The following is a 14,329-nucleotide window of genomic DNA, read 5'->3' as shown; positions in this document are numbered from 1 at the left end:
TTTTTTCCAGTCATTTTACATTTTATATCTTTATGTCTTACAATTTAAACTCGGAGTCATGCTGACAGATTTTTTTCATTTACCACGACAGCTTTTCTTTGTCATGTAGAAAACCTGAGATGTCCTTTTATCTGTCGGTCCGGTCCTAAGACATCTCGAGGATTAAATGTGTAATTAAACTGATTTAAACTGTCAGAAAGGGGAATTTCACTGGTGTGGTCCACTTGTGATCAAATGGGGGTGTATGTGGCTCACGAGGTAAAACATTTGTTCAAAAAAAAAGAAGTAAAAAGTGAAGAAAAAAAGTTTTAAAACAGTGCATTTATTTGGGCTTTTATTTCGGTAGTACGGAGCGGAAGCAGCTAGCTTGTTTTAGGCGGAAGCGCTGAAAGACTCAAACCTGTAGTTTGAGAGAGTTTTTGAAGTGATTGAACAGGTTCGTTCCGGGCGGTTCTGATGTGATCCAGGTCCTTGTGTGAATCTGATACCCTACAGACCACCCAGAGTTCCCCGCGGTGGCCGCTGTCATCGGTTAGCCTATTAGCTTCAGCGTGGACTAACTTGTAGGAGTTAGGTAAAGATGTCGGGAGGAGACCCGAGGGCCGTATTGTACTACAACCTGCCCGCCTCCGTTGACTGTGAGTTCTGCCGCATCATGGACGGGCTGTCAAACCAGGACTGGACCCGCTTTGGTGAGTCAGAACCCGAACTTTGACTGAGAGCTAAAGGCCAGCAGCTTGGGGTAGGAGGGACGGTGGAGTCCACCGTTAATTGGGTGTTTCACCAAAATAAACTCTAGCGTGTTTATTCTGTGTAACAACTTTAACTGCTGCCATGTGAAATCACTACAGAAAATGAGAATTAAACAAGCTGTGAGAGCCTCAGCTGTGATCCATCCTTCTCAGTCTGCCCTCAGGTACAGGCTTACCTGTCCCAACTATTTCCACAAAGTTGTAAAATATATAATACTATTAATAAAAGATTGCTTTAGCGTGAGTGTCAACTGAGATTAAATCAGGTACAGTTTTCTTCCGATATTAGGTCACATTTTGACTACAGTTAGCCTAAATATAGATAAATTCACCGGTGGCTGTTTTGAGGAAGTCTCTGGTAGACGTTATCTGTAAGTGCTCTTGGTTAATATTGAGTAAATACGGAGCACAAGAATGTGACAGAAACTGAAATGCCTGTGTGTTCTGACGCATAATGAAATGTGATTAGAAACAGTTTGAGGTTTCTCAAAAATCCAGAAGTTTTCAGTTTTACTGTAAACTCTCTTAACTAAGGTTGTGCGGGTTTTATTTGACTAAAAATTAGGTAGAGCTCTGTTATGTTGGTGTACTATATTGAGCTCAGGTGACTTGAAAAGTTTTCTTCGAATGAAATACACTTTTAAAGTTTTACATTGTATAAGCAGCATTTGGTGATGGTGGGGAGGAAGACCTCTGGCAGCTTCTCTTCTACTGAAATAGAAGTTTTACAGAAAAATGACAAAGTAAAATTTAAGCATTAGAGAACATTCACAGCTGTCAAAGTGGAACACTGAAAAGAAATACTAGAGCAGTTAGAGTTGGGAGAAAAGATGATTTAAAAAAGATTTAGATGTAGGGCTCAGAAACTGTATACAGATGATGGAGCCAGGCATTGTGATGTTATTTTGAAGCCTCACCTTTAGTGTTTTGGCCACCTGCACCTTTTCTCTGATATCACCATAAGTTCCAATTTGCATCACCCTCACAGTGATCCCCGAGACATCGCGCCTTATCCTGGTCAATATAAGCCACAAAGTTTAAAATGGTAAATGGCCTGTATTTGTATAGCGTTTTATTTAGTCCCTAAGGACCCTAAAGCGCTTTACACGTTCAGTCATCCACCCATTCACACACACATTCACACACTGGTGATGGCAGCTACATTGTAGCCACAGCCACCCTGGGGCGCACTGACAGAGGCGAGGCTGCCGGACACTAGCGCCAACGGGCCCTCTGACCACCACCAGTAGGCAACGGGTGAAGTGTCTTGCCCAAGGACAGAACGACCGAGTCCGAGCTGGGGCTCGAACCGGCAACCTTCCGATTACAAGATGAGCTGCCAACTCTTGAGCCACGCTCGCCCCTAAGGAAAATCAGTTTTTGATACTTTTTGTTTTAACCGTGAAGGTTGGCTTGTTGTAGCTGTCAAAAAAGAGAGACAAAGTACCACTAATGTGGGCTGTTCTAGCTCATATTGTTTGCTGTTGCTGGTAATTTCATTTTTGCCCTGCTGTGGAGACGGCAGAACAAGCACTTCTTTGAAATGAAATGAAACCAGTTGTTAGAACAATAAATTGCCATCGCCCGTGCTTTTTCCTGTTTGCTCCTTTGGTCTATGTTGGGTTTTTTGCACTTCCTCCTTGTGGTAAACTCTGGTCATTTTTTTTTTTCCAAACTGAAAAGCATCGGGCCCAGTTGTTGTGTATCCCACCCACATCAGGTGATGGAGTTGTGGTTTGTGGTGGACAGCACGTGCGTTGATTATGTCCTTGAAAATCTTTCAGACGAACTCTAATGCAACACTGCAGATGAAGCACGAGTCACAAGTGTTAACCAACAGATAAAGATGTTAAAAAAAAAAAGGGGCAAATGTTGCACGCTGAATAAGACAAATAAGATCACATGCCTCAACATACAGTATGTGAGGTTACATAAGTATTTGGAGTAATTTTTTTTTTCTGTATTTTTGTGTTCTCGCCTCTGTACACTACCACGGTGAAATTTTAAAACAATCATCAAGATGTGATTCTGGTGCAGACTTTCAGCTTTAATTCGAGCGCTTTTAAAAAAGAACTGCGCTAGCTTTCTAGGAGTTACAGCCATTTTTACCCCTCAGCCGTAAAAGGCGGACGATCTGATATCCTCGTGTTGGTGTTGTTCCCTCGTCATCATAAATAATGTTGTTCCAGGTTCAACTATGCAAGTGACCAATCACCTTCTCCTGACGTCATCCGCGACCTCAAAAAACAAACGCCTTCAAAAAATCTACTTCACTTGCGAGAAGAGAAACCGCTTCTGTAAGGACAATATGTATAATGTTTACCGTTTATTAAAGAAAAGAATCCTGAAATTCAAAGAATTCAAGTTCCTGGATCGGCGGACAGAAGCGGTTTCTCTTCTCTCAAGTGAAGTAGATTTTTTTTAAGGCGGTATTTTTCAAAGGCACAAAAGGGGGACGTCACAACTATGTGATTGGTCACTTGCAATGTTGAACCTGGAACAACATTTATTATGATGATGTGGGAACAACACCGACACGAGGATATCAGATCATCCGTAAAAGGCTGATGGGAATTGTCATTGCCCCGACCAGGCGGGTGGCGTGGACACCCAAGTTTATGATAACGTTAACTTGAGAACAAGGCAATGTAGGGTTTTCTAATTGATACCATAAGTCCATCTACTAACAATCTTAGACGAGCTTGAATCTCAGTGACCTCAAGGTCAAGGCCAGAGGTCAAGTTTTCTTTAATCATTGCATTCAGATGATTTTCAGAAGGAAGTCATCTAGGATTTTCAAATTGATACCATAGGTGCACGCTAGTGATTCCTGAATGTCTCTACTTTGCGAAGAACCAAAACAAATCTTCTTTTTCCTCATTTCTTCTGGAACGCCCTAATTTCCAAGTTCCGACATCTGGATTCAGAGGTATCTGGAATGCAGCATCATGCACAGTTTTAGAGGCTCAAAAGTGATTGGACAATTAACTTGGAGGCCATGTCTTGGCTAAGGGAGGCTCGTTCCTTTGTTATTTCATGACAAACTAAGACGATAAGAGATCTGGAGTTGATTCAGAGCGTTGAAATTTGCATTAACTCTCAAAAAGAGGCACAAAGAGGTGTTGATATTAATGAGGGAAGCATTATTAGGCTGACAAACACAAATAAAGCTGTTAGAGAGACAGCAATCGGCATAACAGAATGGATGCACTGGCAACACCAGAAGGCCTGAAAGATCACAGAGGACCGCTAAAGTGTCACAAAATTATCTCTGAACCAAGAAAATCACAGAGTTATCTCCTTGGTTCAGAAGATCTTCACAGCATCTTACAGTCAGAAACATCCTGTGTTAGGTCGATGTATCGTTGTCAAAGTCTACAGTAAAGGGATGCCTTTCTTGTACACAAACCACTGGTTACACTCAAGAACAAGAAGGCCAGATCTGAGGTTCCATGAAAACATCTGTTAAACATGTTATGGTACGGTTGTGTATGGCTACCAGTGAAGCCGGGTCACTAGTTTTTAGCAGAATGATGAACTGTGACGTGTACGAGGAAATTCTCTGTTCGGATTCAACCAAATGCTGTTTAAACTTTAGGTTTTAATATTTCACATGTTCTGTTTGTGCTGTTTTTATATTATTGCATTTTATATCTGTGATTGTTTATAGCGAGCTAGTTTTTGTCCTCTGAAGTCTGAGTGTCTGTAAAATCAGTTTACTTCATATTTCTGCAGTTTTTGATTGTACTGTTTCTGTCTCACAGCCTCGGGGATACTGATGGATCAGAACGACGTGCGATTGGCTGAGAGGCAGGAAAGGCGGACCCACTGGGTGATGGTCAAATGCTCGAACAGGAACATTCAAGTCGGAGAGCTGATCGACCTGCTGGAGGATCTGCAGCTGTTACGCCCCCGTGATGTCATCTTGAACTGTGAGTTTACCTCCAAACACTCATGACCTTTGACCCCGAGGGATAGTATATTAATGTTAATGCCACGGTGCACAAACTGGCTGCAGTTCAGCCGCGGTGCTTGTGAGATGGCCCTCGATGAATAGGAGTCAATAAAGAATTATTTACACCTGCATCTAGAAAAAAAAAAGACCATATATTAAAAATTCTTAAATATATTTGTTCCCAAGTGTCTTTTAAAAAGGAAAATAAGGTTTTAAAATGTGTTGGATTTCACAGATATATGCTGTAGGTGTTTACAGCTGATCACAACCAACATATGGTGCTTTGTTTTGTAAATGTTTTTTTTAAGTTGTTGGGTTTGCTCAGAGTTGTTGTCCTTTAGTTATCACTTCATCTTGAATATGCTGCCTGTTAGGGCTGCTCGATATAACGATATATATCGGATGACGATATAAAAACGTCTTTACGCTATTGTTTGTTTTCATGTTTCTGCAAGACTATGCAAAGATAAGAATAAACTTGCCTCTTATCTTTGTGTAGTCATACCACATTAGATATTAATCTTGGACAAACAGTGCTAAACAAAGCAGCATTCGCACAATAAAACCAGCACCAAAAATGAATCAATTATGAGTCTGATGAACAACTGTTTCCTCATTTCGACATGAGAAACTGTTTCTCTTTGTTTCCTTTGCCTTTCATGGAAGTTTTTATCAGTTTCTCAATCTTAGACTCTGAATTTGCTGTAAGCGAGCCAAACCAGGCTGTCATCTCATATCTAATCAAACTTTCAAGTACTGAATTACAAAAAAATACCCATAACCACAGAGCTCACTTCAAACAGCCTGAGTCTACAAACACAGTGGAGTCTTTGAGCTAATTTTTCACATTTAAAAATCAACGTATTCTTCATGATTAAAGAATTTGTCCATATAGATACTCAAGTACTTATATGTGCTCTATTGTACAGACATCAATTGCCACTGGGTCGTGTGCACATATACCCTTTTTTTTTCTTTCACTTTTATCACTATTCAAAATGAGATGATCACAGTTACATCACACTTTGAAATCACTGATATCCCTGTGGGATAAAGACGGGCAGTCACCTGCATGTAGGATATATTATAATAACAATAACGGGGTTATCAAATTCTTTGATGAGAATTTGATAACCCCATAATTAGTCCAGTTACCTCAACAGCCAGTAGTATACAAGGTGAAAAGGAGAGGGGAACTCACGGAGATTGAATTGTTTAACTTGTTGTGACCGGCTTGACAAAAGGGATAAAAACCAATTTATAATTAAGGCATTTCTAAACTTAAGAGTTTTTGGAGCTGCGGGTGTGGACGAACAGTCAAATGCAGAACTAGAATCAGCAGATGGAATCTGATCATAAGCTTTTGAATCTTCTGAATGCTTGCTTATTAAAAGAGTGACACTTAGCACAGCGTCCTCAGTGCTGTACCCCTCCCTGTACGCATATTGGTTTGATCATATTCTCCTAAAACACTTCATCACTATACGTTAGTGCAACGTGCCTGAAGTCCACGTTTTCAGTAGAACCTTTTGTATAGGACTGACTTTTTCTCATTCTGTCTCTCTGTCTGCAGGGGTGAGAAGTCTGGACCTTTACTCCTATGTTCCTGCTCCTGCTCGTCATCTTCCTTCTTCATCTCCTTTTTCTGACTCTCAGTTTGTCCCCCCTCCCAAAAAGCCTTGGGCCACGCCTATGCAGGACACCTGTAGACTGGGCTCAGGTAACACAGCATAAACAGACATTTACGTATGTCTAGTCGGCTTGTTCTGTGACGCTGATGATGTCACTACTTTATTCTGTAAATAAAGGAATAGGAGGTCCATTACCCAGACCTGCATCGCCCCCCCCGGGCCTGCGCTCTGAAGTGCAACAACGTCACCAGGTCTCTCTCTCACACGCGCATACTTGCACACACATTACACAAGGTTTGTTCAACAATCAATACAAATACATCACTACAACAAAGCACGATGATGGTGGTGATGTCATCCCCCAGCCCCAGGTGATGGTGGCGGTGAGCAGCAGCATCGCAGTGATGCGCCTGTCATATGAAGAGGTGTATGCTGGGACAAATGGGTTCTCCCCCTGCCTGCAGATAGGGGAGGGGGGGTTTGGAGTCGTGTACAGAGCGACTCTGAAGGACATGAAGTGCGCCGTCAAGAAATTCAAAGAGGTCAGCCAATCACAATGCAGTTCAGTCTTGAGGAGTTTTCAGACAGCGAGCGGTTTTCAGGCAGCAACAGGACTGGTACAGAAAAACTCTGCTTACAGTTTACGCTGCAGTTCGAGTAAATGTATGCACGATCCCAACCGTCTGATTATTTCTGCGCTCGAGCTAGAAAGTTAAAACTGTCGGGCACCAAAGAAATAAAAGGAAATGAGATGAAATACAAAAAAGTCAGAAATGGTGTTGCACACTTTTATTTTGAGGAAAGGGCCCTTTAAGTCTTTATGTAACCAGAGGAGTCGCCACCTGCAGGCCATGAACAATGAAGTTTAAGCAACACAAAAGTTGGAAATAGATCAAAAAGGCTGTGCAGGCTTTTGTTTTGGCTTGTCACAGCTACGGACCCTATAAAAGATGAATGTAGCCTCCAGGCCATTTGCCATTGGTTAGTCAAGTCCCCATGACGACACCTCTAGCTAATCGTTTTAATGAGTGAGTAGTTGTTAGCCAATTAGAGTATTTTTTGATTCTTTATTTTACAAAATGATCTTCATGTTTTATTCAGTCTGACCTGGAACTAGTGACTGAGTCAAAAATGTTAAGACGAAAGGTCACAGAGCAGAAGAGTCTCCCCCTGCTGGCTGTTAGAAGGCCAGTTTAGGTAACTTGTACATTTGGTTGACGTTTTAGAGCGACCTGGAAGTCCTGCGATGGTGGTCAGGTTGGGTGGTTCCCTTCTAAAGCCCGTCTCCACACAAAATATGAGCTTCAATTTTAGCTTCTGGGTCTAAAAAGTGAAGCCATCGTAGAGGTCCTAAAGTGAGTCTGTGGGAAGACGGCGCTCTGTCAGGACCATAGTCGACACTTTACTGCTGATGTTATCATCTCAGCTTCTCGTTTCAGTCACACTTAATGAAAAATTCAGTCCATTTTGTAAATTTGGGTCATTCTAAGTGTGAGAGAGGATTTTCCAGGAAATGCTCATTGCTCATCAACATGTGTGTGACGGTGAGTGTGCACATCCTGTATCAAAACAGCAACATGGTGTCAGCAAAATGGCTCATCTCGAGGGTTCAACGGACTTCACAATCCAATGGGTGCTGTCACGGTAGCTGCCAACATCTTTAACGTACAGTCTATGGTTTTGTCACAGACAGATTTTTAAAAACAACTGTCATTTTCGAGGTTTTTGCCGCCATGGAAACGGAGACAAAATTAGTCTGAAAGAGTCTTTTGGCTCTTTTTAGAAAAGTTAAAAGAAAAACATCGACTGATAATTAGAGAGGGGTCGACCGCTCACTGTCTGAAAAAGCCTTCTCATTGGTCCATTTTACTGCCAGGAAGTAGATTGTGATTGGTCAGAATTGCTGCTGTTTTTGACAGGACGGGCTGCTGGACTGGGCTCTGCTGAAGAAGAGCTTCCAGACTGAAGTGGAGCAACTGTCAAGGTGGGTGAAGTTCCTCAGTGAGATACAGCAGATTTCATCTGTTCTGATTAAAGTCACGTGTGTGTGTGTGTGTGTGTGTGTGTGTGTGTGTGTCCTCCTCAGATTCAGACATCGCAACATTGTGGATCTTTTAGGGTTCAGTGACGGAGGAGGGTCATTGTGTCTGATTTACAGCTACATGGAAAACAGATCTCTGGAGGACCAGCTGCACAACGTAACACATACACAGATGCACACGGCTCAGATAACTCCAGGGTTTTCACAGGTTTTCCCAGGACTCGGGTGCTTTCTGGGTGTCATAGGTGGTCATTGCTGGGTCTTTTCAGTGTTGGCTTTTGCCATTATCGCAATATTATTGCAATATTACCGAAAGAAAGCTGGCAACACTGAAACCTGATACACCCAGTGTATCGGCCTTCATCTGTTGCTCCAAGTAGATGTGAATAAAAGATTGTGATATACAAATAAATAAGATCCACTGATGGGAAGTGATTATAAATATGAAAGGCTTGTTAAATAATGATGGTAGCTCTTAAGTGTTTATTAATCACCTTTACCTCTTCATGTGCATTCTCCATGATGCTCTGTAAAAACACTCAGTCCTGCACCCGAGTTTCAGTGCTTGGGGAAAACCCCGCACACTACATAATTTACAAATGTTTATTTGTTTCGGAGGGGTGTTTATTTCCATGGGTGTGTTTATTTCCGTGTGTGTGTTTCAGGAGTGTGCGGTGCTCTCGTGGCCTCAGAGAGTCAGTGTTGTTAAAGACGCATCAGAAGCTCTGCAGTTTCTCCACTGCCCCCCTGAAGGCGAAAAGCTGCTGATCCACGGAGACGTGAAAAGGTGATCTTCACCCTGGAGCTCTTCAGTGTATTTATGAATCCATGTGTTAAATAGATCAAAGTGAACAGCTGTATTACAGTCTTTTATTTGACATGAGTCACTGAAAAGTGCAGAAAGCAGAAGCTATACTGGATTATTTCCAGCAGGAAGAGAGAAATGACTGGAAACGATGAGTAACTAATCTGAAAGTGAGAAATATTATTTCTGCTTATAGGTCATAAATTCCCTTATCAAATTCCAGCCTTGATGATGAATTTATTTTTATTTATGTTATTGAATTGGAAGCTGCGCTAGTACCTATATAGAACTTTTCTCATTGAGCAGTCGAAGCACTTTTTACTACGAGCTACAGTCTTGCTTGTTCATACACATTCAAGCCCCTCTTCTTCCTCTTCTGCTATCTGGAGGTCGCCATCATTTTTGTTTTCCTCTGAATTGTGTGTAAAACACGTCAGCGTAGGCAGACCGTCGGGTAAAGTTTCAGTTGAAATTCATGCCTTCATTTCACAGTTCATACAAAGGTAACAGGAAAAAAACATCAAGATGAAGTTTCCGTTGAAGAAGTAATGAAATGATTTGCATGAAGTGTATTTACCGCCACATTTACTCATTTATCACAGTTGATGTGGTCCACCTGGTTATAAGGCTGAGTGATGTCAAAAAGTCATCTGTGATGTGTTTGTTGTTGTTGTTGTTTTTTTTGTTTTTTAAAAGTCTGTTAGTGCGAGTATTTGCACTATGGCGACGCACTGGCAAAAACACAGCCTCTGCTTTCACCTGGTGTGTTAACCTGAACTCTTTTTCTTTATGTGCATCGGTTTCTCTCCAGCTCCAACATTTTGTTGGACAGTCACATGACGGCGAAGCTTTCAGACTTCGGTCTGGCTCGGTTTGTACCCACCGGCACCTCGGCAGCTAGCACGACATCCGTGGGTAAAACGACAACAGTGAGAGGAACGCTGGCTTATCTGCCGGAGGAATACGTGAGAGGCGGAGAGCTGGGACCCAAACTGGACGTTTACAGCTTCGGAGTGGTGAGATGTCGCAGGGCCTCAGTGCAGTATGGGAGGACTCTGTGTATTCATATAGTCCTAATTATAAAAATATTTCTGCTTTTCCAATAACGTTTTGTAGTTTGGTACAGAAACAGGCCCATTTCTATTATGACAACAGTGGAAAATTGTGTGAAACATGTATGTTTTTAATATTATAGGACTTGATTTTTAATGCAGTTAATTCCTAATCACTATGATGTGATGCTTCGATGTGGACCATGGCTAACCGTTGAGGAGTAGCAAGATTTACAGCTGCAGGCCTCAATTTTGATTGTTCCTCTAGAAAATATTTTAAACACCACAAAAGATGTAAACAAGAAGTTGTAGATTTTGAAACCGAAGCACGGAAGTTAAAAAAAAAAAAAAAAAAAGTACCTGGAAACAGAAAGACTTCAAGTATGACGGCGTTATCGTTTGATCTGTAATACTAGTATACTGTAAAGCATAATTTGCACCCTAAGCTTCAAGCTTTTCCATAAATACGTTTGAAAAGCATAATTAAATACACTAAAACATCAGCCATTAAACCATAAAAAAATATCATAAACATAATAATTTGTAGGTGGTTTTGTTTATAAAATAAGTTACAACCATCTATTAGTTAGAGAAACATCTTCGTTAGTTGTAGGCAAGTTATAGAGTTGGCAACAGGAAATATCCTGTTTTAGGAACTGACGTGAAACTGAACATTTTTATTCTGAGACCAGAAAACAGAAGAGAAACACAGCAAGTGTCTGAAAATGGTGCGTGTGTGTGTGTGTGTCCACACATCCGTGTGTGTGTTTCAGGTGCTGCTCGAGGTGCTGACTGGACGTCGAGCTCTGGAGAAAGATGGGATGGGTCGAGACAGATACCTGGTAATAGCACACACCTGCTCACACAGTTGATTTGCATATTGGGTTGTTTTGAATCTGAACAGCGCGGTGGCACGGTCGTGAGCACTGTTGCCGCACAGCAAGAAGGTCCTGAGTTCAATTCCATCATCAGGCCGGGGTCTTTCTGTGTGGAGTTTGCATGTTCTCCCCGTGTTTGCGTGGGTTCCCTCCGGGTACTCCGGCTTCCTCCCACCGTCCAAAGACATGCAGCTTGTGGGGATAGGTTAATTGGATAATCCAAATTGCCACTAGGTGTGAATGTGAGTGTGAATGGTTGTCTGTCCCTGTGAGTAGGCCCTGCAACAGACTGGCGACCTGTTCAGGGTGTACCCCGCCTCTCGCCCTATGACAGCTGGGATAGGCTCCAGCGACCCTGAAAAAGGATAAGCGGAAGCGAATGGATGGATGGATGAATCTGAAGCTTTGGAAAATGGCAGAATCCTTCCAAACCCGGCTGGTGTGTTTCCTTGCCGGTAACCTGGTCTGTTTGAGTCGGGCTTACCCTGGTTTTGATTCTGGTTTGCAGAAGGACCTGGTGGAGGACATCAAGGAAGGTCCGGGTGGCTCAACTGAAGCAGTTTGGAGGAAGCATCTTGACAAACGGCTGATTTCAGGTCAGTGTTTGAGCTAAGACCACAGTCCCTGTCCTTGTTGTGCCTGCTCCATGTCCTTCCTGTTACCTGTTGTGTTCACTTTCGTTGCAGGGGGTACTGCTGAGCTTACTGGTAGCCTGCAACTGGCGGATCTGGCCTGCAGGTGTCTGGCAAAACTCAGGAGGAAGAGACCGGTAATGAAAGATGTAAGAGCCAGCCACACTCACTTGGTTTCCTCTTAAACAGTTTTGTTAATCTGGACTTTGTCAGATGTAGTTTCAGTCTCTCCAGACCTCCTCAGATGTAGTTTCAGTGGTTGCAGACTTCTTCAGATGCATATCCTGTCAGTTCAGACTGGTTGTGGTGCAATTTAATTTAATCTGGACTTCTGTGACTGCTGCTTAGAGCACTCTGGAGTTCCTCAGGGCTCCTGTTTGGATCCTCCTGTTTTTCACCTCAGTGTGTTGTTTTGTTTTTTCATAGGTGTGTGCATCTCTTGAGGACGTATATAAAATGGTGAGGGAGCCTCCCTACCAGTCCTTCCCCAGACCTCCCCGCTCTCTGGACTCTAATATACAACAGCTTTCCAAAGAGCTGAGTAAACTGGGACCACTGGAGGATACCTACCAAGTGTCACAGTCAACCAAATTTTCTTCCTCTCCCTCTTTGTTCACCCTCGCCACTCCTGACCCACTTCACTCATCATCATCTCTTCCCCCGTCATCCATTTTCCCTCCTGTGTCTTCCTGTTCATTCGCTGGTCCATGTGAAACCGACGAGAGTCGAGGATTCTCCCAGTACGACCTTCGCTCTCAGCTGAGATCAAACGGGACCAGCTGCAGGTCTTTATCTCCTTCCACCAAAGCCCAGTATCGCAGTCCAGCTAGGCTCACAGAGGTTGAGTGCAACCAGCCTTCGGTGCCCACTGAGGACCAGTACAATTTCCCTCCCCAGCCCAATAGCACCAGTTTGAGTATAGCACCCGGAGCACTGAGAGGGGCCCCAGCAGGACCAGAGACTAGAGGGCAAACCACGGCAGATGCAACTGCAAGGCTCTACGGCTTCTCTCCTGCAGGGTCCCTGAAGTCAACATCTCCAGAGCCTTCAAGTATGTGAGCAACTCATTAAAGGACCACACCTTAGTTTCTTCAGACATTATTGAACACCTGTCCTAAACTTTTCTGAAACTGAAACTAGATCCATTTCCTGTTTGTTCAGTTCAGATAAATTCCAGCAAACAGCGACTCCTGGAGAAGAAAACTCAGTACGAGGAAGGAAGGATTCGTACTCCTGAGCTGCTGTCATCTGAAAACATCTGTATGTAAACCACACTCAGGAGTTTTTATGATACCTGTTGGTTTTGTTTGTTTTTGGTTCACTCATTGTGTTTCTCCTGTGTCTGATCAGATGAAGAGAAGAGTTCTGGGGACATCAGAGGACCAGAGGAGAGCGATGAGCTGGATTATCTTCCCACTAAACACAAGTGACTGCGGTTATCTATTATGGACACAAAGTAGAGGACCAAAGATGGACAGTTTCTGGAGTGCAGCTGTGGATTTCATCATCACTAATGTTACAGAAAAAACTGCTGGATGGTGGAGCTGCTGGTGTGTCACATTTCAGACTGCTGGTGAATCTGGGTTTCATAGATTTCTCCAGCTGTGCATTTACCAAAAAACATCACTGGGTTCAAACCAAGTGATGCCCATGTCAGCGTAACGCAACATTCCTGTTGTTTTCATCCAACTGAAATTATTTATTCATTAGTCTGTAATAATTTTAAAATTCACATGGAAATATTTTAATATTTGTAATTGTGTCATAAAATTCTGAAAACAGAGTACATGCTATATGCTTTGAATGCCGCAGAGTTTGAGACGATGTTTTATGTTATTGAGTGCCAACAAAAACCTGCATCTGATTGATGGCTGTTGTTGTTCAAGGAGCAAGACAAAGATAACATCAGAACGTAGCCACTGCGATCTCACAAGTTCTGCATTTTGAAGCTGTAATCTTATTATCGGCGGAGCCAGAAGATGTCATATGTGGACAGGAGGGTGAAATGTTATCAGGTACTGCTATCTGGCTTTGATGGAAAACTGCATCTATACACTGTACAGGTGGAACACTGAGACAATGCTACCTGTGAAATACAATATTAAATTTTCAGTCACCAAAACTGAAGCACAGAGAAAATATAATCAGATGACAACATTTTTGATTTGGAGCAGCCTCTAAACATGTTTATGTCTTCTATTTCTTGTAAAATTAGGCATTTTAACATTGGACCTTTTTTACTAACTTCAAAAACTGGCTTAAATTTGATTTCTCAGTGTTCCTTTTTTCTGTCTTCATTCATCAGTTGCTTGTAGCAGATGTGCCCTTAGCCTGATCCTGGAGGGGCCTAACTGAGTTCTTCTTCCCCACTATTACTTAGCCTTGCTCGCAGGGGATTATCTGATTGTTGGGGTTCTTGCCCTAACATTTATCTTACAGTATAAAACTCACTGAAGCAACTATATAACACTGAAGATAATTATTGTTAATTAACTGGTTTTACTAGTTCTTCACTTGAGACAATTTATAAAAATAGTTTGGCTGATTTAATTAATTTAATTAAACAAGTTTTTAAAACCCAGT

The 14,329-nt window shown here is 42.3% G+C and overlaps 1 protein-coding gene across 1 annotated transcript; it reads left to right on the top strand.

Annotated features, from left to right (window-relative positions):
• The first annotated feature begins 363 nt into the window (after positions 1–363).
• On the top strand, positions 364–14,327 carry irak1 (interleukin-1 receptor-associated kinase 1). The gene is made up of 15 exons (XM_012923825.3): positions 364–692; positions 4,517–4,684; positions 6,281–6,427; positions 6,516–6,589; positions 6,704–6,880; positions 8,258–8,322; positions 8,425–8,536; positions 9,045–9,166; positions 9,996–10,200; positions 11,010–11,078; positions 11,623–11,710; positions 11,801–11,895; positions 12,173–12,797; positions 12,908–13,006; positions 13,097–14,327. Exons 1-15 carry the CDS (start codon positions 581–583, stop codon positions 13,174–13,176), a joined length of 2,238 nt encoding a protein of 745 aa, XP_012779279.1. The 5' UTR covers positions 364–580; the 3' UTR covers positions 13,177–14,327.
• Positions 14,328–14,329: the final 2 nt, after the last annotated feature.

Source organism: Maylandia zebra, linkage group LG20 (assembly GCF_041146795.1).
Source record: "Maylandia zebra isolate NMK-2024a linkage group LG20, Mzebra_GT3a, whole genome shotgun sequence".
Classification (NCBI taxonomy): domain Eukaryota; kingdom Metazoa; phylum Chordata; class Actinopteri; order Cichliformes; family Cichlidae; genus Maylandia; species Maylandia zebra.
Note: the sequence above shows the minus strand (reverse complement) of the source record. Positions and strands in the feature narration are given on the sequence as shown.